Raw genomic sequence first — 24895 nt, forward strand, 5'->3', positions numbered from 1 at the left:
TTGAAGACAGAGTAATTAGCATGAGAATTTGACAGTACTCAGCCTAAGAACTAGAGTGGCAACATTATAATTTATCAATCAACCAGTTTGCTTTAAAGTCAATATGAAATCCCAAATTCCATATGTTCTTTCTTCCAATAGTGCACATACTTGGTCTTATTGTGAATGATTTACTGATACACATTCTTCTACAGAAATTTTTTCTGTCTAAGTTATCTTTTATAAAAATGTAATAACTTGCTTTGCCTCTGAAATAACTTTCCTTTTCGGCTGACAACACCAAGTCCTCTTATTTTTCAAGCCATGCAACCCAACATGATACAGTAAGTCGACCTATTGTTTCCAATACTTCCTGTACCCAAGGATCAGCCACATTATGCTGACTCACTAAAGAGCTCCATATCCTATCAGAAGTGATTGCATCGGCTCTATTGTGTGTGTGTGTGTGTGTGTGTGTGTGTAAACAATCAAGACCCACCTTACTTTTTTATTATTATTATTACATTTGTTAACTGTTCTCACATACAACCAAAGCAACCACATCTGAAACAACCCACTCAGCAGGTAAATACATTATAGCATCACTGAATGAGTGGTTGACCTGAATAGGTTTGCTGCAGGGACAGTGTGGCTTTATGGCATGATAAGAGGACTGAATTTCAGGCATTTTTGTCTACTGTGCCCATTCTGCCAGACAGGCCATGTTTAAATTTTGTCTCTGTGGAACAATTTCATTTTGATCTGCCATTTCCAGGCATAATTTAGTATGTGCCATATTAGCACAGATAATCAGTGAAGCCTCTGTTTATGAACGTTCAGACTCATTGCCTTAATCTTTCCCTCATTCATATGGGTAGCAGTTGTGAAATTAATGCAGCAAATTAAAGTCTCTCTCTCTCTCTTAGTATATTCATTAATGTAATTCATGAAACATGTTGCTTTCCTAGCAATGCTGTCTATGAGGTATTTAACTAAGGTGTGGTTAAATATGGTTAGGTGTATGTTTAGGGTTAGGACCTGTTGGCCTGTCAGGCACAAAGCAAGGCACCTTCTGCCAAAAGGCCTATCAAGTGTAATGTGTGTGATGTCATTAGTAAAATTAAGCTTTGCAGTGTTTGGAAATCAGCTCTAGCATCCTTATGTTCTCCCAGCATCTCCTAGAATAGCTGCATCAAAATCTCTTATTAACTCTTAAGGGGGGGGGGGGGGAGCAATTTCAGAAAGATTAATTTCATTGGAAATTTCCTACCACATCTTATGTATCCATCGATCAAACTTAAAAAATCACATAGATGAATCAATGCTAAAATCAGTGCCAGTTAATTTTGACAGTCTAGTACAAAGAGAATCTGCAGTGTTATCAATATCCAAATCATACATTATTGAGCAGCTTCAATTATGCATGACTGATTGTTTAGGATGTCAGCACAAATCAGAATGGCTCTAGAAAAAAATACAATGTTACATATTTAGTGGGAATTTTTTTACATTTGAATACATATAATTTATATTACGAATATCAGTATATATACTACATCAATAAATATATACCATACTGTATATCATGTGAACTTGGTTCACATTATAGGAGTTTTTGAGCCAGTCAGGTGATTTGAAAATGTCATGTGGCAATGCTGGCACCGCAGAAAAATGACATCAACGCTCATTGGCTGATGGCAGAACAAGGATGCGTGCAGTCCCGAGCCCTTCACTATAGTGACAATCCTGATGTGGGATGTAAAAGGCAGCGGACAGGGTAAAATATAAGTTAATTTCACAATGGAATTGTAAATATAACTACTCTTTCTATAGCCAGCTCTCTCTGTAAACATTTACAAAAAAATACCCTTTGAATTATGATCAGGGTGACATTCTTAAAAAAAATACAGCATTATGGTTTTTAAAAAATAGCCAGAAAACAGCGTGTCCAAGCCAAAATACAAATCAAACCACTTGACAAAATCAGTCTCATTAATATGAGTGTTTGTTTTGTTCATGGTTTCAGTGCATGTACATAGCCACGTACGTCTCACTGGCCTTTTGTGTCTTTCGAAACAAAAGCCAGTTGAAGATTGCTAAAACAACTGAGAGCTTTGTGCTGCCCAAGCGCAGCCCTGCACTGGATACATTGATTTTCAGAGATGAATAATATTTGGTGAATAAATTTACCTCTCTCCCTCAAGGCCCCTCTGTATTAGCAAATTCAGATTATATACTTCTTTCTTTTTTTTGTACTGGTGTCCAATGTTGCTGAGCTTTTCTGATCAGTTCAGACTTTTTGTATAAAATGTTAGTGGTAAACATTAACTAGATAGTTTACCCAAAAATACACATATTATCATAATTTACTCACCTTCCTTGGTTCGAAACAACATGAGGGTGAGTTAATGACAAAAGTTCAATTTTGGAGTGAACTGTCTCTTTAAGTATAATCACTTAAAGCTTGCCAATCAGGTATCTCTCATTGACATGAGCAAAAACGGGATTTAAAAACGGACAAAAAAGCATTTCTGTACTCAAGTAGCAGATGATTTAAGACCTTTAGGCTAAAATCTTCATGTGTGCTTTTAAAAGTTTCAGAGGTAAGAATTTGTAGCTCAGGGCTTCATTAACCTTCATTAACATGTAATAGAAACAATATGAAATCATGTGATTGTCCACTTCCCCTGTGGCATAAGTGTAATTCATAATTATGCCCCATTGCTTGTATTATAAATAGGTCTTGCTTGAAGCTTGAGCTCTAGTTCTCATTTTTGTGTCTATCCTGAGAGCAAAGAGGTTGCAGAGGACAGAGACAGTGTGTACATTATTCTCATACTTCCTGTACTGTTATTGCACTTACAGTGACACTATTATGAAATAAATTAGTCTTTTTGTGTCTTTAAATAACCTTTTAAACTTATAAAGAAAATACTTAGTCCATGCTTGACAACTCTACATCAGAAAAATTAGCATCATTTCCTTACATATTATCAAAATGGGTTTGGGATTGAAAATGATTGCTTTGTGGGTTTCAGATATAGAGGAGACACTAGAACTATAAATAAATAAATAGATAAATCACTCGTAATGAAGTCAGACACCATGAGAGGGAATGACTGGGTCATATTTTGGTTAGCATCAGCTAGGAGAACCATAGGTCAGCCCCAGAGGGTGCTGTTAGCCGGGACATTCACAGAAGAGACAGACAAGGCACTTTTTGGGTGCAACAGTATCTTGCAGCCTTAGATACAAAATGCAGACTCTCTGGGGTAATTTAGGATCAGTTTAAGCTTAGATCTGAGTGATTGGCCAAATGCATATCTTATAATGTATGTTGATTCTTCCAGAAGTGGTGCTTTTGACTACTTGAAATCTTGACAAAAAAAATATTATCCTGGAATAGGGATATGATCATGCCTCAGATCATCCTTAAAGTGGATTTTGGTGTAATGTGTAATGGCGGGGATTTTTTATATTGTGTGTGACTGTCATTTAATTTTTCACTTTTGGAGAAAAAGTTTGAAAAGCCTTCGACTTGCTAAAAACACGTAATTTTCAAATAAGTCAAATCATTTTGATCTAATAAAAATAAAAATGAATAGATTCAAATTCTCAGAAACGAATCAAAATGAACCTCGAAACACAAAAAGGAACCCAAAAACCTATACTTGCAAAAAATCTTAAAATATATTATATTTGACAGGTATGTGTTTCTCTGTCTCTTCCTATTTCCACCATAGCCAAATAAACTCAGTTGTTCCCTAAAATGCTTTGTGTTATGGTAATGACAGCAGTTTTGGGGAAATATATTTTTTGTTAAAAAGTCAAATAAAACAATAGAATATATATATATTTCTTTTAGTTTAGTTCAAAAAAACTGCTGTAGTTTCAAAGTTTAGAATTTACCTTGTTGTATATTTTTTTTTAATACATTTATTGAAGGAAGTTAAAAAGTTTGTGTTGGGGACAAGTCCAGAATTACTTAAATCCTGGCAAATGTTACATTTCAACACTCCTAAAAATAATTAAATAGACACGACGAGTATAGTTTAAAGTTTATAATATATTCTCTATAACTAGACTTTTTTTAAATCATCTTTTAAGTCCTAAGTGAAAATTTCCCTTATTGTAGAACCACCCATATATAAATTAGATTTATTTTTCAGACTGTAAATATCTGAAACGTCTTTGCCAGACTATTTTGTTTTCATGCCTGCAGACTGCTGACTCATGGAGCATAACGGTAGTTGAAACGTCTCATTTGGTCTGTCTAACAGGAAATTCTGGGGGATGAGGCCTGTCAGCCACTAATGCAGTGGTGATCACAATTTACTGTAATAGAAACCAATTATGCCAGAATAGATGTGAATTCAATACTAATAACCACAGTACAAACAATTACTTTAATTTTACTGCAGTACCATTATAACAGGTAATGACATTTCTCAAAATGCATTAAGACATCATAAAACATACTGTGATATACAATAAATAGAATAAATGAGGGAGATTGGAGATGATATATAAGCCAGTAATTCCTAAAAAGGGGTATGTGTACACCAGGGGATACTTCAGCAGGATCTATAGGATACTTAGAAACATTTCAATTTTTCTTTGTTAAACATGTAAAACAGAATTTTTGACTTAAAATAAAAAATTGAGCAATTTAAATATTTACTGTTCCTTTCAGTTCAGTAGAAAAATTACAAATCTGAACATTACCAACATTTTATGGACTGCTGTAATAATGGTGAATCATTAATGGTAATTGATCAAATAATATCAATAATAGTATTGATTTTATTTTAATAATAGTAATTATAAAGCTAAATGATATCCCAAGTAATATGTGTTAAAAGCAATATATCTCTCATTTGCTATTGATGAAAGTTTACTTGAGCATTACTGATGGGGGTACATAAAACAAAAAAGCTGGTAAATACTGGTATAAGCCATTAGCCATGTATTCATTTTATGTGTGTCATTAATGTCCACATAGTATTCCTCCACACACAAAGCACACTCATTAGACCGCCACATCGGAGATCACCTTAGCTCATGCCAAGTTACAGGTCACCATGGAAACGAGAGTAGAATAAGAGAGCTGGAGGTTGAGTGACTCAGTAAAAACCTCGCCCTGAACTTCCCCAATATCTGCATTTTTAAGAATTTAAACCTAAGAATTTGAGGGGGAGGTTACTCCTGTTGTGAGACAGAAAGGCCTGAGTTTAAGACTGCTTTATGGGAGGTTTTGAATGCACCATCTCTTTGTGTCTGTCTGGTGTTGAAGTGATCAGCTGCTGCAGGAATGGATTTTTTTAGCTGCCTGCAGTTCATTAGCAGGAAGGTCACTGAGCAACAGCTCTCAGATCTCGAAGGGCCTTTGAGATCTCAGTGCAGATCGGGGCCCAGAGCTGTAAGCCTGTAATCAGGCATAGCGAAAATGGTACTTACTTACTAAAGCATATATGGGTAGGGTTGGAGGATATAAAATATCATTAACTTAAAACAATAGAAGTCAAGTCTGCACAATAAAAGCAAAACAAAAGTGTGTGTGTGTGTGTGTGTGTGTGTGTGTGTGTGTCGTGTGCGTGTGCGTGTGTGTGTGGGCATGTTTATGTGGTTTACAAGGAAACATTTTTAGGTTACAAACTGGTAATTACAAGGGTATTATGCTATAAATGTGGTTTATGAGGACATGTGTAGTGTCCTCATTATTTAAAAAGCTTAAAAAACACATTAAACTATGTTCTATTGAAAATGTAAAAATGCTGAAAGTTTTTTGTGAGGGTTAGGTTTAGGGGATAGAATCTATAGTTTTTTACATTATAAAAATCATTATGTCTATGGAAAGTCCTCATAATGATAGGTAGACCAACATCGGTGTGTGTGTGTGTGTGTGTGTGTGTGTGTGTGTGTACATAATTAGCTAAAGTCTTTATTTGTTGAAATTACCCTTAAATAAATGTATTGTTGTTGTTTTTCATTCTAAAAAAAATGCACACACAAAACAAATTCTTCTAGATGTAGGTTTATGGTTTAGTTCATTCATGTATGTATGAATCACATTACATTATATTACATTTTATATTAAAACAAAAGAAATGGTACAGTATGTCCACATTTAGAAAAAGAAGTAAATGTGTGTGAGTGTTGGAAAGGGTGGATCAGGTTTTGTTGTTCCCGCAACGACAGTAAAACCTGATGTCACTTTTCACACAGTCCCCATGAGGAAAGTGGTTTAATAAGGGGAATAAATAATGTCATAATTAAAATCTAAACATTTAAAAAGGTTTCTGCAAGGGGTAGGTTTAAGGCTGTGGTATAGAAAATATGTTTAGCTTAATATAATAACAACAGAGCTTGATAGGATGTCCCAACCATGATGTAAATCTACAAATACTCAGTTACACAAAAAAATAACAGTTTATAGTCAATAGATTATGCTGTAGCTCAATAAAACAAACAGTTCTTAAAAAGTAATAATGGGTCCATTTCAATAGAACAGTTATATGTTGAAGTAGCTGCCATATTGCACAGCCTGTGTTTTAGTCTATTTAACCATTTTAAACAGCTCTGCAGAAAAAGCAGGGTGACGTTCACTTTGTGATGCATTTCATAGAATATCCACCAGAGGGCAGCAGCTTAATATTTAATCAATAAAGGAAATGGGAAACAACTCTTTTAAACAAAATGGACTATACTTAAAGTATTCTATGAAATATTAAAAGTTATTAAAATTAAATTGCTTTTATAGCTGAAAAATGGGCAAACCATTCACCATTATTGGGCAAAGCAATCCTTTTGGTCAATACTTTATTTTCCATTTTGTTCCTATTGGAAACGAAACACATCTATTCTTGCACTAGGACAGCCACTGAATTCGCCTTAGCCTGAATACCATTGATCTATGCTAAGGTGCATGCTGAATATGATATGGTCGAATCAATACTGTGGTTTTATTTGCATCATCAGCCTGGGAGCCTTGTGTCTGAAAAGCCTTGAGCTACGGAAAAGAACAATCTGAGAGTCATCAACCTTTAGTGGCAGTTGCCCTTGTATCACCCCACCGGCCAGTCATCACAATCTGACCTAACCACACATCACACCTTTCAGCAGGGTCAGAGGGCATCTCGCCCTCTTTTCCCTCCAACCAATCTAGCTTTTGCTTTAGCCACCACCATTATATTTTACATTGCAAATTATTAGTCGTATTTGCATTGTTGTTTCTTTTTAACCCCTCACCCTAAGTTTTAAAGGAATATTATGGCTACAATACAAGTTAAGCTCAATCAACAGCATTTGCAGCATAATGATGATAACCACAGAAGTATTTTATTTTTTTACTTTTACGTCCCTCCTTTCTTTAAAGAATTAAAGTTACAGTGGTTACAGTGAGACACTTAAAATTGAAGTGAATGGGGCCAATCCGTAAACTTTAAAGTACTATTTCAAAAGTATAGCCACAAGACATAAACAACATGTGTGTTAACATGATTTTAGTGTGATAAAATTGCTTACTAACCTTTTCTGAGCAAAGATATATCCAATTGTACAACATTGTTGCCATGACAACATAATGCTGTAAACCATAAAATGACCAAAAAACCATAATTTAAACAACTTTATAGCTCAAATAATACATAGTTTTAACCGAAAAATATGTAAATGCTTTTATAAAATTATAAGCTTCACATTTCTGCTTTTAAAATTGGCCCCATTCACATACATTGTAAGTGCCTCACTGTAACCTCGAATTTTGCTTCTTCTTCTTCTTCTTCTTTTTTTAAAGAAAAGGAGGGACGGGTCAAAATTATTTTGTGGTAATCAACATTATGCCACATATGTGCATAATCAATTGTGCTTAACTTGTATTGAACCCAGAATGTTTATTTTTAAATGCTGTCCTGTAACAACCTGCACTGTTTGTGTTCTAGATGGGAATCATACCTTTAATTGTGCCTTACTGGGGAGAGGTATTCTAATCATTTTTGAAGGAGCCTGGTCTCATAAAAATTACTTAACTGTGGCAACATTTGTGCAAAATAACATTATGTGGTGAAATACCCACTGTGTGATGCTAAAAGTAAGTTAAATGTTCTCTTAAACAGGTTTTTAAGATCGAGTTGAATGCATAATAACTTTACCCACCTAAAATGAATGTGGGTCGAAAAAAAGACCTAGGTGAAATCTAAATGCTTATTCTTTATAAACTCGTTTTTTGGGGGTTTTTCAAGGGAAATTAACTGTAATAATAATTGTATTAATCATTTACACTTTTAAATGGTTGACATATATTTTAGTATGTAAATGTAGGACAGTACTGTAAAATAAAGTGCTACCCATATATTTTATTAAATTCTAAATTATTCCAAATTATTGGCCTGCATCAGAAAAGAAAACAACTAAGACGATTGCTGAACTCAATGCAATTGGATTAGGAACTGTCCAACGCATTATTAAAACCTGGAAGGATTGTGGTGAACTGTCAGCTTCACAGAAAAAATCTTGAATGATCGTGATAGGAGATCACTAAAACGCTTGAAGTCACATCATAAAAAAAATCGACAGTAGAACTCACGGCTATGTTTATTAGTGAAAGTAAGAGCATTTTCATATGCACAATGCAATGAGAATTTACAGGATTGGGACTAAACAGCTGTGTGGCCACAAGAAAGCCACTTGTTAGTTTGGCTAATCGGGAAAAACAACTTCAGTTTGCTAGGGAGCATAACGATTGGACTGTGGAGCAATGGAAAAAGGTCACGTGGTCTGATGAGTCCAGATTTACCCTATTCCAAAGCCATGGGCACTTCAGGGTAAGAAGAGAAGCGCATGAAGCGATGCACCTGTCATGCATAGCCCACTGTACAAGCCTCTGGATGCAGTGTTATGATCTGGGGTTGCTTCAATTGGTCAGGTCTAGGATTAGTAACGTTATGCGGCAATAAAGTCAGCTGACTACCTGAGTATGCAACTTTTTTTTGGCCAGGCAGTGTATGAAATTTCTCAACAATACAGATTTTTTTTCACAACCTTCTTTGCTCATATTTACCAAGGGTGCCAATATTTTTGGCCACCACTGTATATAACAAATGGAAGCTGAAAACAATCAATGTATTACAAGAGTAACACCATAGTAAACACAACTGGGTTATGCATTCTAGTGGCACTGATGCAAATTCTCTTATAATTTAAAAACAGTTCAAAAATACATTTGTAAAAATTCAGTTCACATGGTCAAAGACTCCTTCACTGATAAATACTTGGAGTGGAAGTATAATAAAAAAAAATAGAAGGACAATTTTTGACCCACACATGCAATCTAGGGTTAAACCAACAAAAAGCTACCTCTCTCACTACTCTTAACTTACAGTAACAGACAGTTAAATAACCAGTGGTTGCCCAATATGGATTTTTCAATGATAGATACAGATATCTAGGCAGCAGGATGGCTGTTATAAATGCTGATTTATATAATATACAACAACAAACAGCAAATCAAATGTAAACAAAATTAACATAAAATGAACACTTATTTTAAACATTTACTCAAATTCACTTAAAACTTGAAAAGCACAAACCTTGAAAACAGAAACTTTTTGCAAACCTATTGGTATATTTTTTAAAACCGACACAAGGAAAAGTTCAAACTTTTGTTAATTAACCAAGTGAAAACTTATTGGCCAATGCCGAAAATAGTAAAATCAGGGCCTGGCCAACATGTCATCCTATCATTAGTAATAAAAGCAAATGTGTTTAGTGTCTGTAGTGTTTATTTCACCAGTAAAAAAAAAATTTGTGCTATGTACAACAAGCTACTTAAAAATAATTTAGCAAAAATGTAGCTATAGTAACGGTATTCTATGAGACCAGGTTGCAATGCTTTTCAAGTGATTGGATTTATGATATTTGCTTGACGGACGATAAAACCCCAAATAGCTACACTGAATGAGATCCCAAGCAAAATCTTGGGACCAGAATACTCTAGTGATATGGGGGAGGGATCTTATGACTTGGGCAGAACACCCTAGCAACATGCTAAATGTCACCTTAGCAACTGTGGCAACACCTCGTCTGGTCTCATTTTCTCCAGTAGTCATGTATTTTAAGACAAACTACCACAGGAGCCTTTTCCACAGCTTTCAGATCTTCATTTCGTGCTATTTTTAATTTCTCAAATTCATTATCTGCTGTTCTGACAGTAGTCACGAGTCAGAAACAAGCAATAAAGCATTTCATTAGCAGTCAGGAAATAATGGCCTTTTGAAAAATGGCTCATCACATTTATATTACGGCCCATCTCATACTGAGACTCAGCCTTATGATACTGCCTGTAAAATCCACACCCAGCACAACCAACCAACTGCACAGGTCAAGGTCCCACCACATGCAAACAAACACACACACACACACACACACACACACACACACACACACGCACACACACACACACACGCACACACTGCAGCATTTGAGCACTAGCTCTGCAGCTCCTCTCCTCCTGACACAGCTCTTTGATAATTACTCTTCCAGACAGGATAGTGGAAACAGTACTGTGGACCAGCTCCATGCAAACACACATGCTGAACTCCCCATGGAGAGAGATAGAACATTCTCAGTGGTGCATTTACTGCATGTTTTGCATGTTATCTATAAACTTGATGTGAGCAATAAAACTGCAGTGTTACATTGGGTCTACAGTAAGCTATGTTTAGTATGCATAAACAGCTAAATCTCCAACTCTGGATTTAAAATATGTATATACATTTTTGGCACACTGGTAAACACAAACAGAAAATGTATGTCTTTAACATGTATTTGTCTATTTAGCATTGGGAAATCTACAATATAATTAGAGTTATAGCTTAGCTAATTTATTGAAAGGTAAAATGTGTAATTTCTTTGCCTCTAGTGTCTAAAAATGGAACTGCAAGAACAATGACTGTTTCCAAACAGGTTTCCCGAATATTCCCATCTTCCATTAGCTGGACAAACAATCACAAATCAAACTTAAACTATTGGTTAAGCTAATGTTCACTGTCAGAAAAAGCTGCAAACATTTTACCTTTAGGGGTACAACCACTGTACCCTTTATATGTTCATCGGAACTTATTTGCACCTTAAATTAAATGTAATACATATTAGTACCTTAAGGTGTAAATAAGGTAAAGTGGCTGTACCTTTGAGGGTACTGCCCCAGTGACAAGCAGTTTTACTCCTAAAGGTGAATTTTTGCACATTTTATTTTGACAGTGTTGCTGTGCTGATACATTTTTTATTCACAGTTATCTCTGCATTTTAAGTGAGATAGGATAAATTATTTTTACATTGAAAACACATACACACCAAGACTTACACACTTCATTTGCAGTGCTGGGTAAATATCTTCTGAAATGTAATCTGGTACTGATTACAAATTACATAATTAAATTATGTATTTAATAAATATTAGATTACACTTTTAAGGTCATCTAATCTGATTACTTTTGGATTAATCTTTGCATAATTTGATGAAAATCCAATCATTGTTTTAGATGTACCAATGAACACATTATAAATTGTAATATAATCCAATTACAAGTATACAATACTTAAAATTTGATTACATAATCCAGATTATGTGTAATCTGTTACTACCTAGCACTGTTCATTTGCATCCAACATTGCTTCAGATTCCTTTTTTCTTTCAATCGGACTGACCTCTGACCTCTGCAGAGAACTGGGCGGAATGTCTGGTTATGAAAAGCTGCAGCTGTTGGTCCAGGTCACATTCTGTTAGACTGATATCCCAGGAGTGGATACCTGTGATCACACAGAGAAAGGTTGTATGTTCAACATGCACAAAGTATTCAAAATTAACATGCATTGGCTGTTCATTCATGCCCTACTTTCACGTGCAGGGCTTCTGGTGTATTCTGCAAGTAATGCAAGCAATACAAGTAATAACAAGTGGCATGATAAAATTGTATAGATTAGTGGTTCTCAACCTGTGGGTTACCGCCAAAAAAGGTTACTGATCTGTTCTTATTGGGATCTTATACAAGAAGGGAAAAAACAATACTAAGTGTAAATAATAAAATGGTGGTAATATGTCTAAGGCAGTGTTTGGCCCAATGTTTGTTCCATGTGTTAGGCTGGTAAATCACAATTCTGATGTTGTTTATGCATTCATATTCAGCCTATGTCATGTTAATCATTTAGCATATTTTTGGGCCTATACATTTCATATCAATATATGATTTTAAGGACATTTTGTGTATGATAAACATTCGTGCTACTACGTTGGGTTGCCACTTGATGTACAATGTAAAACTTTGGTCCTGAAGCAAATATTTGAGTACATTAACATTCTGTATTCATTTCCAGGATGATTTGTATTTTATATTTGAAGATGGGTGCATTATTAATAACTATGCATACAGTATGTGCTATGGTTTAATACATCATATTCAGTGGGTTGTGTGTTGCGCTCAAAGAACATTCAGGGATTGTATGTTACATAACTGGCCGAAAATCCAAGTGCCTCTTAATCTCCTACTGCGCTCAACTTCAAAGTCTAGTTGGAGAGTTAGGAAATGAAATGAAAGCTCTGTGCCTCTATATTATCCTCCATTGGTGCCCTTTCTCCTACCTTCAGAATGATAAAAAGACATTTTCCTCAGATTCTCTTTTTGCTTTGTAAATAAATTGTAGACAGTATCTTGCAAACACTGCAGTCTTTGTGCTCAGAAATGCTGTGTCATTGGGATTTAAAACAGGCAATGGCTGCAGAGATAAACAGCTTATTATTTGAAGACAAACACAAGACATTCTTTGCAGTATTGATTTGTTCTCATCGATATGCTAATTGCTGATTAAAAGTCTATCGGGGGAAACGGATAATCCTAGGACTGTTTCTAGATTTTTCAAGATTAAAGAATGGTGCAGAGCTAGCATTATTCATGAGGCCAGATTTAAAATGTGTTTTCAATGTGTTGAATGTGATTAGCATAACCATTGCACCATAGTTGACCCTGAATATTGTGTTCTAATTCATTAAACATAAACGGGTTTGTTAAGAGTTTATAAAGGTGATGAGAATATTTCTCTACCCATTTTAGATTGACATTAATAAGAACTATATGTTTGTGTTTGTGCCATTTCTAAGATGTACAAGTCTGCTACTGAGCTGAAAGGGAGGAGACAGGAGAGAAAGTCTACCACTAACAGGGATCATTTTCAGCCACTGCATCAGCCTGGTAACATTGAATAAATGCACCTGCTTTGCACTAACATGTTGAAATCTGTTTGTATTCTTGGTGTTAGAAATTTCATTTGATCAACACTGACAGAGGTTGCTTGCTTCTGTATATGCTTCTGTGATTTGCTATGGTATATAATTTTGTCGCTAGTCAAAACTACACAGTTACTAGACAATACTGTAAACAAATATAAAGAGAGAACAAAAGTAGAACCTAATTTTCATCAGAGAAAATGTAAACTTTTCATGATCAAAATGGAAGTCGACAACAATAAAATAAATCCGAGCACAAAACAGTTACAATAATAAGTAACCAGCAATCAACTGATGGCAGAGATCTGCTTTATGTTCTGTCATATCACAGTTTTGCAGACAAAAGTTAAAGGGATAGTTCACCCAAAAATGAAAATTCTCTCATCATTTATTCACCCTCATACATCCCAGATGTGTATTACTTTCTTTCTTCTGCAGAACACAAATGATAATTTTAGAAGAATATTTCAGCTCTGTAGGTCCATACAATGCAAGTGAATGGGTGCCAAACATTTTACACAAAAAAAACACACAAAAGCATCATAAAAGTAATCCATACGACTCCAGCTGACTTCTAAAGCGATAGGGATTTATCTGAGGAACAGATAACATATTTAAGTCATTTTTTGCTAGAAAATCTTCTACCTGCCCAGTAGGTGCCAATAAGCATGAAGAATATGAATCACCAAAAAACAAGAAGAAGAATGAGAAAGTTAATGTGGAGGTTGACTGAAAGGGAAGGAGTTTATATATATATATATATATATATATATATATATATAAAAAGGACCTAAATTGATCTGTTGATCTGTAACTATTATATCGTTTCTGAAGACATTGATATAACCACTGGATTACTGGATTACTGGATTACTTTTATGCTAACTTATTTGATTTTTGGAGCTTAAAAATGTTGGTACACATTCAATTACATTGTATGGACCGACAGAGCTGAGATATTCTTCTAAAAATCTTCATTTGAGTTCAGCAGAAGAAAGAAAGTCATACACATCTAGGATAGCATAATGGTCAATGAATAAGGACAGAATTTTCATTTTTGGATGAACTATTCCTATAATTTACCTGTCCGTAAACTTAATGATATGTGGACTAAAACATAATTTAATACATCACGCAATGTCAGATTAAATCAACTATTCAGTACATTGCTATTGCATACATTAAGTCTATGATTTAATAAATTATAAATTTTCATTTTATTATATATCCCTGTAAGTCATCATAGACATAAACCTACATTTTTAAAAGTTGCTTCAACTGAATATTGGGAACACATTAAAGGAATATCCTGGGTTCAATACAAGTTCAGCTCAGTCGACAGCATTTGTTGATAGCATGTTGATAACAACAAATAATCATTTTGACGCGTGCTTCCTTTTCTTTAAAAAAAAAACTTGCAAAAATGCAATATTACAGTGAGACACCTTATAATGGAAGTGAAAGGGTTTAAAAAGTGAATTAATATTGGAGATAACTTTACACAGAAAAGGTTATTAAGCGATTTTATCACACTGAAATCATCTAACATGCATATTGCTTGCATCTTGTGGCTATACTTTTGAAACAGTAAGTATTTTGACATTTACAGATTAGCCCCATTCACTTCCATTGTAAGTGCCTCACTGTAACCCAGAGTATTGCATTTTTTAAAGAAAAGGAGGGACGAATTAAAGTATGTTTTTGTGGTTATCAGCATTATGCCACAAATGCTATCGATTAAGCTTAACTTATTGAACCCGGAATATTCCTTTAATATGCGCCAACAAAATTAAACACATGGACTTTACATGTTAACCAACTTGATGCTTACATAAAATACACCCATTATAGTTTTCTCCTAGCATCATATTCACAAGCATACATAATTATTTTAAACCTCTGTCCAAAATTATGGTGGTAAATAAGCAACATTTTAATGAAAAACAGCTGTATCTTCACAACTCAGTAGATATCCGAACCTTAAACATTAAAACTGCAATTTCATCAGTTTCATCTAAAAATGCCTTAATCCCACAGTTTATGGTGCAGCCCTCTGCAGTCACTCGAGTTTGCTGCAGTGTGCTGTTGAAACTAGTATAGCCTAACAATGGTTTCATTTGATCATATATCATTTTATTACATTCATTCATTATCTTGCATTACCATAACATGCATCAGTCATTCATTTTACAATTGCACACTGTAATATTCAACACTTATTCATGGACTGCAGCAACTCCATAATTAAATGCACACGCCCTCAGCAACAGCTGTAAATTGTAAATTGAGTGAAATGAAGATGAAGTGTGCATGGAACTCTCATAGCCTGAAAAGAAACATATGGATCACTACTTTTACATGCAACTATCACAGTTCTTTCTGAATATTGAGCTTACCATCAAACAAAACAATAAATGCTTTGAATTCAGATATATAATGGGCAAATCATCAGCTATATAGGCTATATTATAATGTTACAGATAATAGGCTTCTTCAACAAAGAGTAACTGAGCATTCTTAACAGAATGGAAAGTTAGTGGCCGTTCACGCCGAAATCGTTTTTGCTTTCCGTCCGCGCTGTGTTTCAATAGTTTTCCTATAGATACTCTACGCTAGACGGACGTCTGACAGTTTTTTCTGCGTTTTTTAGACGCCGTGTCAAGTTAAAATGAACTTTAACTGCGTTCTGCTCTATTCGTGGCGCTGCGTCTAGTTTGGTCTTAGCGTAAGGACGTGTTCGATGTGAACAGCACCTTGTAAGACTCACCTCGCTCTATGTGCTGTCTGACGTTCTGAAGCTGGTGCTCTGTCGCGATCTCTCCAATCACGATAAGCATGTAAAAGTTAGCTTTGCCAGAAAGCTGGCTGCGGCGCCGGAGCTGTCCGGAGTGATGAAGCCGCTCTTCCTCGTCCTCCTGCACCGCTGCGAGCTCACCCCGGGGCGGGATCTCCATGGAAACAACCCCTCCAACCGACGCCAGGCCCGCAGTTATCTCCATGACAACTGCTGCCCTGTCTGCAAAGTTGAGTAAGGCAGGGCTGGTGAATCTATGCGCGCTCTTGGCGTTATTTATTTGAGTGTGATTGGCCAAAAGAGCATGCAGCTGTGTGATGTCACACCTGACGATTTAAAATATAACGTCAAGATGAAAATACTGCTCAAAATGCATGTAGGCATAATGGGCAATTGTTTCAGTGTCCAGCAGCTTTTGCAGTAGGCCTACAACTGGTTGTTTTTAAGTTTATGTATCAAGCCATAACCAGGGGCGTAGCACCAAATTTTGGGCCCTGGGTACAAACCATCTTGCTGGGCCCCCTTACCAAATATGTATGTATAGAAAACTGACTTCTAAGGGGCCCCCCCTGCCTCGGGCCCTGGGTACTCGGTACCCTTTACCCCCCCAGTCCGACGCCCCTGGCCATAACTCTCCAAACGTGCAGTCTGGTCACAGATATATTTTAAAATCAAAATTATGTTTAGTGTGCGTGTGTGTCTGAACGATACACAGAAAAATAAACAAGAGAGCTTTCTTGTTAATACCATTAAGATTTGATATAATCAAAATACGACATGCTTCCAAGATTAGTCATTTCCCCAGCTTTTGTTTGTGTAAGACAATCAGATATTAAAAAAAGAGGGAGGTGAGAAAAAGAGAAGGAAGCTGAGAGGTAAAAATAAAGCAGTATGGGCTTCCCTCATGATGGTGAGTTAATATGCTGCAGCACCTGCCTTGCCTCAGACTAGGTTTTGCAGTGAGTCAGCAATCCGGTAGTCAAATACATATTAACACATACTGCCACCTGCTGTACTTAATACTCAAGCACAGTAGTTACTCTTTCTAAAAATTGACTTGTGTGTGTGTGTGTGTGTGTGTGTGTATATATATATATATAGGCTATACACACACACACACATTTTAACAGTAATTGTGATTTGTCATTTAGAGGACACTTACATGGACAGCCACTTATTACAAAAAGATGCATTAATGCTTTGGACGAATCAGTAACTGTTACTGGGCAATTCTGCAACCTCAATGGTTCTCTAATCTTTAGCTGATTCCTCAGCACCACTGGGATTTTAAGTACTGACATTGCCAAATGTTTTGATGCTTAGCTATTATTACCCTGAGTTAGATCCTAATGAGCTTACATGGATCTTGCCCTATTTATCATAAATATTTGAGTAAATATCTCTCAAATACAAACCATCAGCGACAATTTAGGCAAGATGACTTTGCACTCTCTGCGCTCTCTTATCCACATTAAATCCTGCTTTGAATTTGCATGATTAAATCATGTACATCATTTCCACATGAATTAATTAAGTTATATCAACATACTGTATTTTTCCTCTTGGTTTAACTCATTAATTCTTTGTCAGAAAACATAATTTTTGGAACATAATGAGTAAAGTTGTTTTTAAATGACCCACTTAAGTAGCCTCAATGTGATTTTTATATATGTCCTGATTTATTTCTTCAGATTTACATAATATTTTCAAGTCACATAACTGATTTATGTTATCAAGTAATGCCTGTAAGCAAACATTTACATGGCAATATCATACATTAGCATGCTAAATGCTTAGTAGTAATTGCTGCTTGAGTAAAGCAACATTCAGTTTGTATACCTGTCCTCAACCTATAATCAAATGCTCCACTCTTCACCACAATGGTAATACAGCATTACAGAATTGGTTCTAAATCCCAAAATAACAACATTAAGCACCAGTAAGTCTTCCCCTTTTCTCTTCTTGCTCAAAAATGCATAAAATAACGCTTAAATTAAACATTTTTACTGTCTGCATCAAGTCCCATGCAAAGTATGTTGGGAACTTCAAATCCCCTGCTCAAATCCCCTTGCCCATGTCATTGAACATACGTCATTGGTTCACAATCATCCTACATCATGTAATCTAGTTGAGTGCATATTTTAGAGAATTATATTAATCGAAAGCAAAGAAAACAAGTTGAGAAGAGAATCGCAATTTTGTTGTGCAGATCACTAGTATGATTTAGTAAATCTGTCAACCTGCGTTTTATTACTACAGGCCTAATTACTACAGGCCTGCTCAGAACTCAGGAATTTAGCAAGCAAAGTCCACTGAAGACTATGCTTGAGGTTTAAACTTTTATCCCAACATCAGCCAGATGGGAAAGTCCAAATGTTGCTCAGAATTTCTAAATAATGGCAATACTCTCCCCCAAAACACACAAGCAGTACATCCCATTTACTTTTTGTTTGTATGTTTGTTTGTTTAGCTTTTGTCTTTTTACTTTTATGGATAGGGACTCAAAGAGGTTGGACAAGAAATAATGGTGAAAAGGAAACTTTCTCCAAACTGTATTTGATCACTAAAAATTCAGACCAAATTTTCTGAAGCAGAGCAACACTGAGTAAATGACTGTGGGTAAAATGCCAGTTTCAAGCAAGCTGCATCATCACCTAACAATTACTGTGCTGATTAGGTGACCATTCAGTCAATCTCACAATCACCAAGTGATTACAGGTATGATTATTTTCAATCCTCTGCTATGACAGTTGCAAAAATCCATTCAGAGAACAAGGACTTCAGAACTATTGTCATTCACCGTTTCACATCCATATAAAACCTTGACTTGCGTTTCATTTATGTCTCTAGAGGGCAACATCCCACCCCGTTTCATTTCAAAATGATGAAATATTGATCTGCAAAAGTGTTTTGAGGGCAGCATACCTATGTGACATCAATGACAAAGCCAAGTAATAAGTCTTAAGGCACACATAAGCACCTCAGAGAAGGTGGGGACAGATGTGGTCTGTGGTGGTGAAAATACAAGTTATCAGACCTCATTTAAAATCAAATAATCATTGAGACCAGTCTGACTAACAGCAAATGATTACTGAATACTGAGCCAAAGCAAAGAGCTTCAAATACAGTATGTGGATTATCAGCTTCTTCTTTGATGTTTGCCAGTTCATGTTATGTTCATCGTCACTCTTAGACAGGAGAATGTAAGAGTGGATGAGAACAGAATGTAAACTGGTATTATATGATAGGTCATTTGACATAATTTAACCAATTCAGAGTGATACTGATAATAAAAAAAATATTTAAAAAAATTGATTTTCATACAAAATTTATGGGCCCTGCACAATTGGTTTTAAATTACAATGTGGATTTTGGTTTAAATTCTCTGATCACAAGAATCTGACTTGGCTAAGACCTCACTTGCAGAAACAGCTACACAAAAGCAAAGAAAACGATGCCTTAACATTCACCACTTGTCAGAACCTTGTTTGGCTTTGGTTTGGAGCAAGTCATTGATTCCAAAGAGATAGAAAGTGACAAGAGATCAATATGGTACTGCTGACAGGATAGAGGATAGATATGTTTTTTTTTTTTTTTTTATCAGGGCTTTGTAGGTGGAATGACAACATGAAACTCATCTTAGAGCCTCATTATGCTCAACTTTAAACATTATCTAGAATTTAATTATTTATTTATTTTACATCACATAATTCTGTGTTCATAATTCTTCTGGTGTGCATCTGTGGTGGCCTTTTGAGGTGCTTAATAATAGTAGTGCTATCTACCAAAAAGACTTTGATAAAATAACATGTAACCATCTCTTTTTCTAGCTCTGGATCTGAATAGACATTTCACAACATGATTCGCAGTTCTTGGCCAGTTTATTCTGTTGGCTGGTTGACAGTGACGCATGAGGGATGGTCTGCTGCGTTCTTATTTGGCTGTTAACGGTATTCTGGATATGGAAATCTACAAATGGTGCAATGTTGAAGGGAAAAGTCTATAACAATGGTAACCTCAACATATTAAATGTCATTAATGTGTTTAGCAGATGACTCAACTATTTTTTTTTTTTTTATGTTTCTGTGTTTGTCTTAATGTGTCTTTACTGACACAGATGCCTGATCTATTTTTTTGTTTGTTTATATTTATTATAAAACCATAATTGAGTATATAATGTTTTATAGGAACAGATATATAGAGAGGCTAAATTAAAAATAAATATAAAATCTCCATTCATCAAAAAGGTTCTTTATAGCACTATTGACATTCTATGTAGCACTTTCAAAGGATGGTTCTTTATGGAACCTTTAAAAAGGGTTCTATTAAGCACCAAAACATGTTTTGCTTTTGCAACCTAAGAACCCTTATCTGGTATTTAGAACCATTTTTCTTAAGAGTGTATGGATGGCTGCGGATGTTTTCATCTGACTTTCCAGTTTTTATGGAAACTTTTCCAACCAATTGAATCCTCTTAAATTGGGGCCGTTCACACACAACACGTTTTCGTGCTTAAAAAAAAAAAAAAAGATAGATGCAGAGCAGCGCAACGAATAATAATAATAATAATAATAATAATAATAATAATAATATATAATAATAAAATGGCGTGACGCGTCGTAACGTCAAAGAAGTACGTCTAGCGCGTGTTTGCATAGAAAAATGGCGCGAATGGACGCAAAAACGCGTTCGTTGTGAACAGCCCCCTTAGGAATCTTTTCACAAATAATAACACTTTTGTATTATATAAATATATAAAAGTAGTTGAAACACAAACAACTTTACAAAACAAGTTATATTGCACTTTAATACACAAAACAGCAGATTACCATTAAATATTATGATATCACATTTAGCTATACATCACATAATTGTTTGACGAGCTTTACAACTTTTCTTCAGTGTATTCCCGGACATAAAAAAATATTAATATAAATAAAATTGCAATTATTTGTGATATATTATGCACATCCATTCCCTCTATCCCATCCCAAACCAAACCGTAATGTATATTTCCATCACAAGCACTTTAACAAGAAAAAGTTGCAGAACGCTCCGCGCGGACAGTCGCACATCTTGCCGATTCGAGATCCTTTTCTGATTGCGCACTGCTCCCCCAAATCACACTGAGAAGACAGGAGAGATCAAGTTACTTTTGCCATCACAGTAGGCTATGTGCTTTGGTGCGTAAAAGCGCACTTGTTTAATGCTGAGATAAATAATTTTGTGGTTTATTTGCAATTGCCTATGTAGGCTAGTCGATCATAAAATCATACAGGCTAAATAAAACCATTCATCGATATATTTAATCGATACATGAATATTGTAGCTGTACATATAAATAATTAAAAAGATCATCCTAAATCTGCTAGACAGTCCATGGAACAATTGCAGTGCAATGACCATGTCGCCAACACAAGCAACACGCACATATATTGATATAGCATACGTAACATTTTATATGCAGGCTAAATTTACCATGGGAACTTGACCAAATTTCTTCTCCCAAGGTGGAATTCGTTTCGTCTGCAGCTTTTCCAGAACTTCCTGCAGAGCCCCGAGCTGGTTTGATGAGACAATTTAAAGATTTAAAGCACTGCCTTAAACAATATCTCTAATTGGGCATATGATATTATAACATTTTACTGCAAAAGAGAACAAACCTTGTTCTATTTTGTAAATAGACTATTACATCTGTTAATCGATCATTAGCGCAATAAAAGTTGTCTGAGAAATGTTCAAATTACTCACAAGCTGTTTTTCACTTGTTAGGTTCGGGTCTTTCGGGTAAAAGTCCCTGATGGCTCTTGTGTCCACGTCCACCTCGATCTCCGGGTCTGGCTCGTTAGCTCTGGCACCAGTCACCAATAAAAGAAGCGCGGCGCACACAAGCATCCGCGTCCACAGTCTGGAGCTCTCCATGGTCCTGATTGCAGGGAGCTTTGGCACCAGAGTGCGCAACGCCGTTATGTATCTCTAGCAAAAGTTTTGGCTCAAATAAACATCTCAACAGTCTTGCACCCTTTTATGTGCTCCACGATGCAAGCATTTATGTGATCCGATGTCGCCCCGCCTTTAACATTGATATCCTTCGCACGTAAGCGCGATCATTCATTGCGTAAATGCGCTGGAGACAAGTCATCAAATGCGTTAATGTTGCCCCCGGAATGTTTTTTTGTTTTGTTTTTTTCAAATGTACTGAGGGAACATCCGTCATAATGTGTTGAACAAAGAAACATACTGCAAGCACTTCTGACTGGATAAAGACATGTCAATGCAACAATAGGTGCAGAATTTGGAACATTATGGAGGACTTTGGAAAATATGCATTTGGCATGTCCCCCTAAATATCCTATGGCCCTACTTTGTTCTATTATTGGCCTATATACCCTGTCTTTTTGTTGCTTAATTACTTAATGTGCTTAATTAACAGTGAGCAATCCACATTTTCTAAAATCAGAAATTCAAAAGTTCAAGTTCATGTTCAAGTTTTGATCAATCCCCATTCTAGGACTCTCTGACATGTAAAAAAATAAATATATAACAACTTTGATCACTACCTTTTATTACTCGTCTTGATCCCTAATCACTCATTAATGGGCATTGGATCCCTGATCTGCCTATACTAATATTAACTATATTAATATAGTTAACATCTCTAATGCCATTTAGCCAGCCATAATTTTTGTAAACCAGAACACTAATTTAGAAGCTTGATGTGGGTGAAAATATGCTTCAGATACACAGCAGTGTCAAAACAGAATGGACCTCCTGATGTTACAGCAATTATGTCAGGCAGATCCTCACATACACTGTTTTTATGTCTAGTACTGTACATTTGAAACACTTACATAAAATGTGGACGAATAATTTGTTAGCAAAACTTAATGTATTTTATCCTTCTCCTGTTTAAACAACCAGAGTATTCACTAAGAAATCATTTAAAAATAAATTGTATTTTCTATTTGTATTATTTGACATTTCAATCCCTAAAACAACTAAAAGACACTCAGATTTCAAATGAGAACAGTAACATTATATAATTTTAAATACATTTTCCATGGAACAATGATAATGTGCTGCAGATTTTTACTTATTCGTTTTTAGACTTTAAGAAAAGCTTGATAATTCTCTTATGATAGGTTTTATTTACAAGGGACCAAGAGCCATTTGCACTCTGAAAGTGTAGACACCCAACTATTTAAGCTTGTCTAGACTTGTATAATCCTCACTGATATGTGAATAGGGATTTATTAAAGGTAAAAAAGAGAGAGAGAGAGAGAGAGAGAGAGAGAGAGAGAGAGAGAGAGAGAGAGAGAGAGAGAGAGAGAGATAAGTTTTCCAATGGATTACTTTTTTCTTGCATATTTGCAAAAGGCTAATATTTTTGCCCACCGGTGATGTCATATGTAGAGGAAATCATTTTAAGGATGAATTTGATAGGCTATTTGTATATCCACAGATCAAATCATTTCTGCCCAACAACATTCATATTAACCATAAATTTGAAGAATATGTCTCTAGTTAGGGTGGTTTTACAGTGATAAATTCATTTCTGTAAGTAGAATAAGTTCCCTGTAAAATGTGTGCCAGGGATTAACTCACACAAGAGTTCTATCATCCAAAGGTGATGTTTTTTAATTTCCCAACAGCACCCCTTTACAATGTGTGTGAGGCATATGACTCACTCTCTTTAGTCCTTGTTCATATAAAATATAACCAATCAATGGCTAACACACCGAGTCTTTCAGGAAAATATAGCCAATCCCCTGGGCCCATATAAAGCTGGCAGTCATTAAAAACACAGACTAGTGTTGTGTTCACAGGAAAATTACTTTCACTTCTTTATTTTCATTTTGTTTCAAAATTCCAATTCTTTTAAGTGACAATGATTTTGGCCATGAGCTATGTATAATATGCTGTGGGAAAAACCAACAGGAAAGATTTGGCACATCACCCCTGTCATACATCAAACAGTGTGGTGTGCAAACTTGTTCTTTTTTCCAAACAGGACTGGATCGGAAATAGAGGTTATGGGTGAACAAAAACCATTTTCATGTGGACAACATGTACCTAAACCCCCATTCAAATTATATCCAGCAGACATGCCACACTAATCACAGAGATGTGCGTGCATGTGTGGATCTTGTATTATAAAGTGTCACTACAGGAGAGACATCGCTATTGGCATCTGCATTAGCTCTCTTTCTCTCAGATGAATGTTATGTAGCCTATGTTATATTTGATGACAAGTGCACTGTGGATGCTCTACTAAATGCAGTCACTGTTTCGGCTAGTCTTGCAAGCATTTAGGAAAGTTTCATTAGAAGTGATCTTGGAAGCTAGTCTGTTGCAAACAATGCAGAAAAGCCAACAGGCTTAAAACTTCCTTACCCCAATGCAAAAAGTTACAATATGTTCTAAAAAGAATATATGACACAAAGATAATCATTCAAATCACTTCTGTTACTGACAAGCTAGCTAGTTATTGTGGCCTTGTTTAGGACAGTAATGTCAATTTCATTGGTAGAAGACAAACATATTTATAGCCGAAAAATAAATACAATTGTAAAACTTACTTGTCTGTGAACAAAATCCATAATCTAGCTCTTCAAGTGTTAAAATTACAAAAATTAAAATCTGCCAGTGACATTTGCCTAAGGCCTTGGAAACAGGGTGTTTCAGCTATTTTAAGCACTGCCGAGAGTGTTGAGTTAAGGGGTTTAAAATCTTACCCTTGTTCCACTGCCATATTCGGTCTTCGCTATGGGGCATTATTTGATTCCCGTTTGTCTCCTTGGGATCCGCTTATGTCAGCCCATGTCTGCATGTCTTCTAAAACC

The 24895-nt window shown here is 35.6% G+C and overlaps 2 protein-coding genes across 2 annotated transcripts in view; both read right to left on the bottom strand.

Moving 5' to 3' along the window:
• Positions 1-16260, bottom strand: part of LOC127640270 (microtubule-associated protein 1B-like) — a 46044-nt gene extending 29784 nt beyond the window's left edge. Inside the window, exons 1-2 of the mRNA XM_052122726.1 lie at positions 16026-16260; positions 11686-11787 (exon numbers count right to left, since the gene is read on the bottom strand). Coding sequence (XP_051978686.1) covers positions 11686-11787; positions 16026-16257 — 334 coding nt within the window. The 5' untranslated portion in view covers positions 16258-16260. The remainder of the gene's footprint in view (positions 1-11685; positions 11788-16025) is intronic.
• Positions 16261-20858: 4598 nt separating this feature from the next.
• LOC127640642 (cocaine- and amphetamine-regulated transcript protein-like) lies at positions 20859-22080 on the bottom strand. Its single transcript, XM_052123324.1, has 3 exons — positions 21804-22080; positions 21531-21614; positions 20859-21178 (listed from the first exon to the last, which is right to left on the bottom strand). Exons 1-3 carry the CDS (start codon positions 21972-21974, stop codon positions 21071-21073), a joined length of 363 nt encoding a protein of 120 aa, XP_051979284.1. The 5' UTR covers positions 21975-22080; the 3' UTR covers positions 20859-21070.
• Positions 22081-24895: the final 2815 nt, after the last annotated feature.

This window comes from Xyrauchen texanus, chromosome 49 (assembly GCF_025860055.1).
Source record: "Xyrauchen texanus isolate HMW12.3.18 chromosome 49, RBS_HiC_50CHRs, whole genome shotgun sequence".
NCBI classification, from domain to species: domain Eukaryota; kingdom Metazoa; phylum Chordata; class Actinopteri; order Cypriniformes; family Catostomidae; genus Xyrauchen; species Xyrauchen texanus.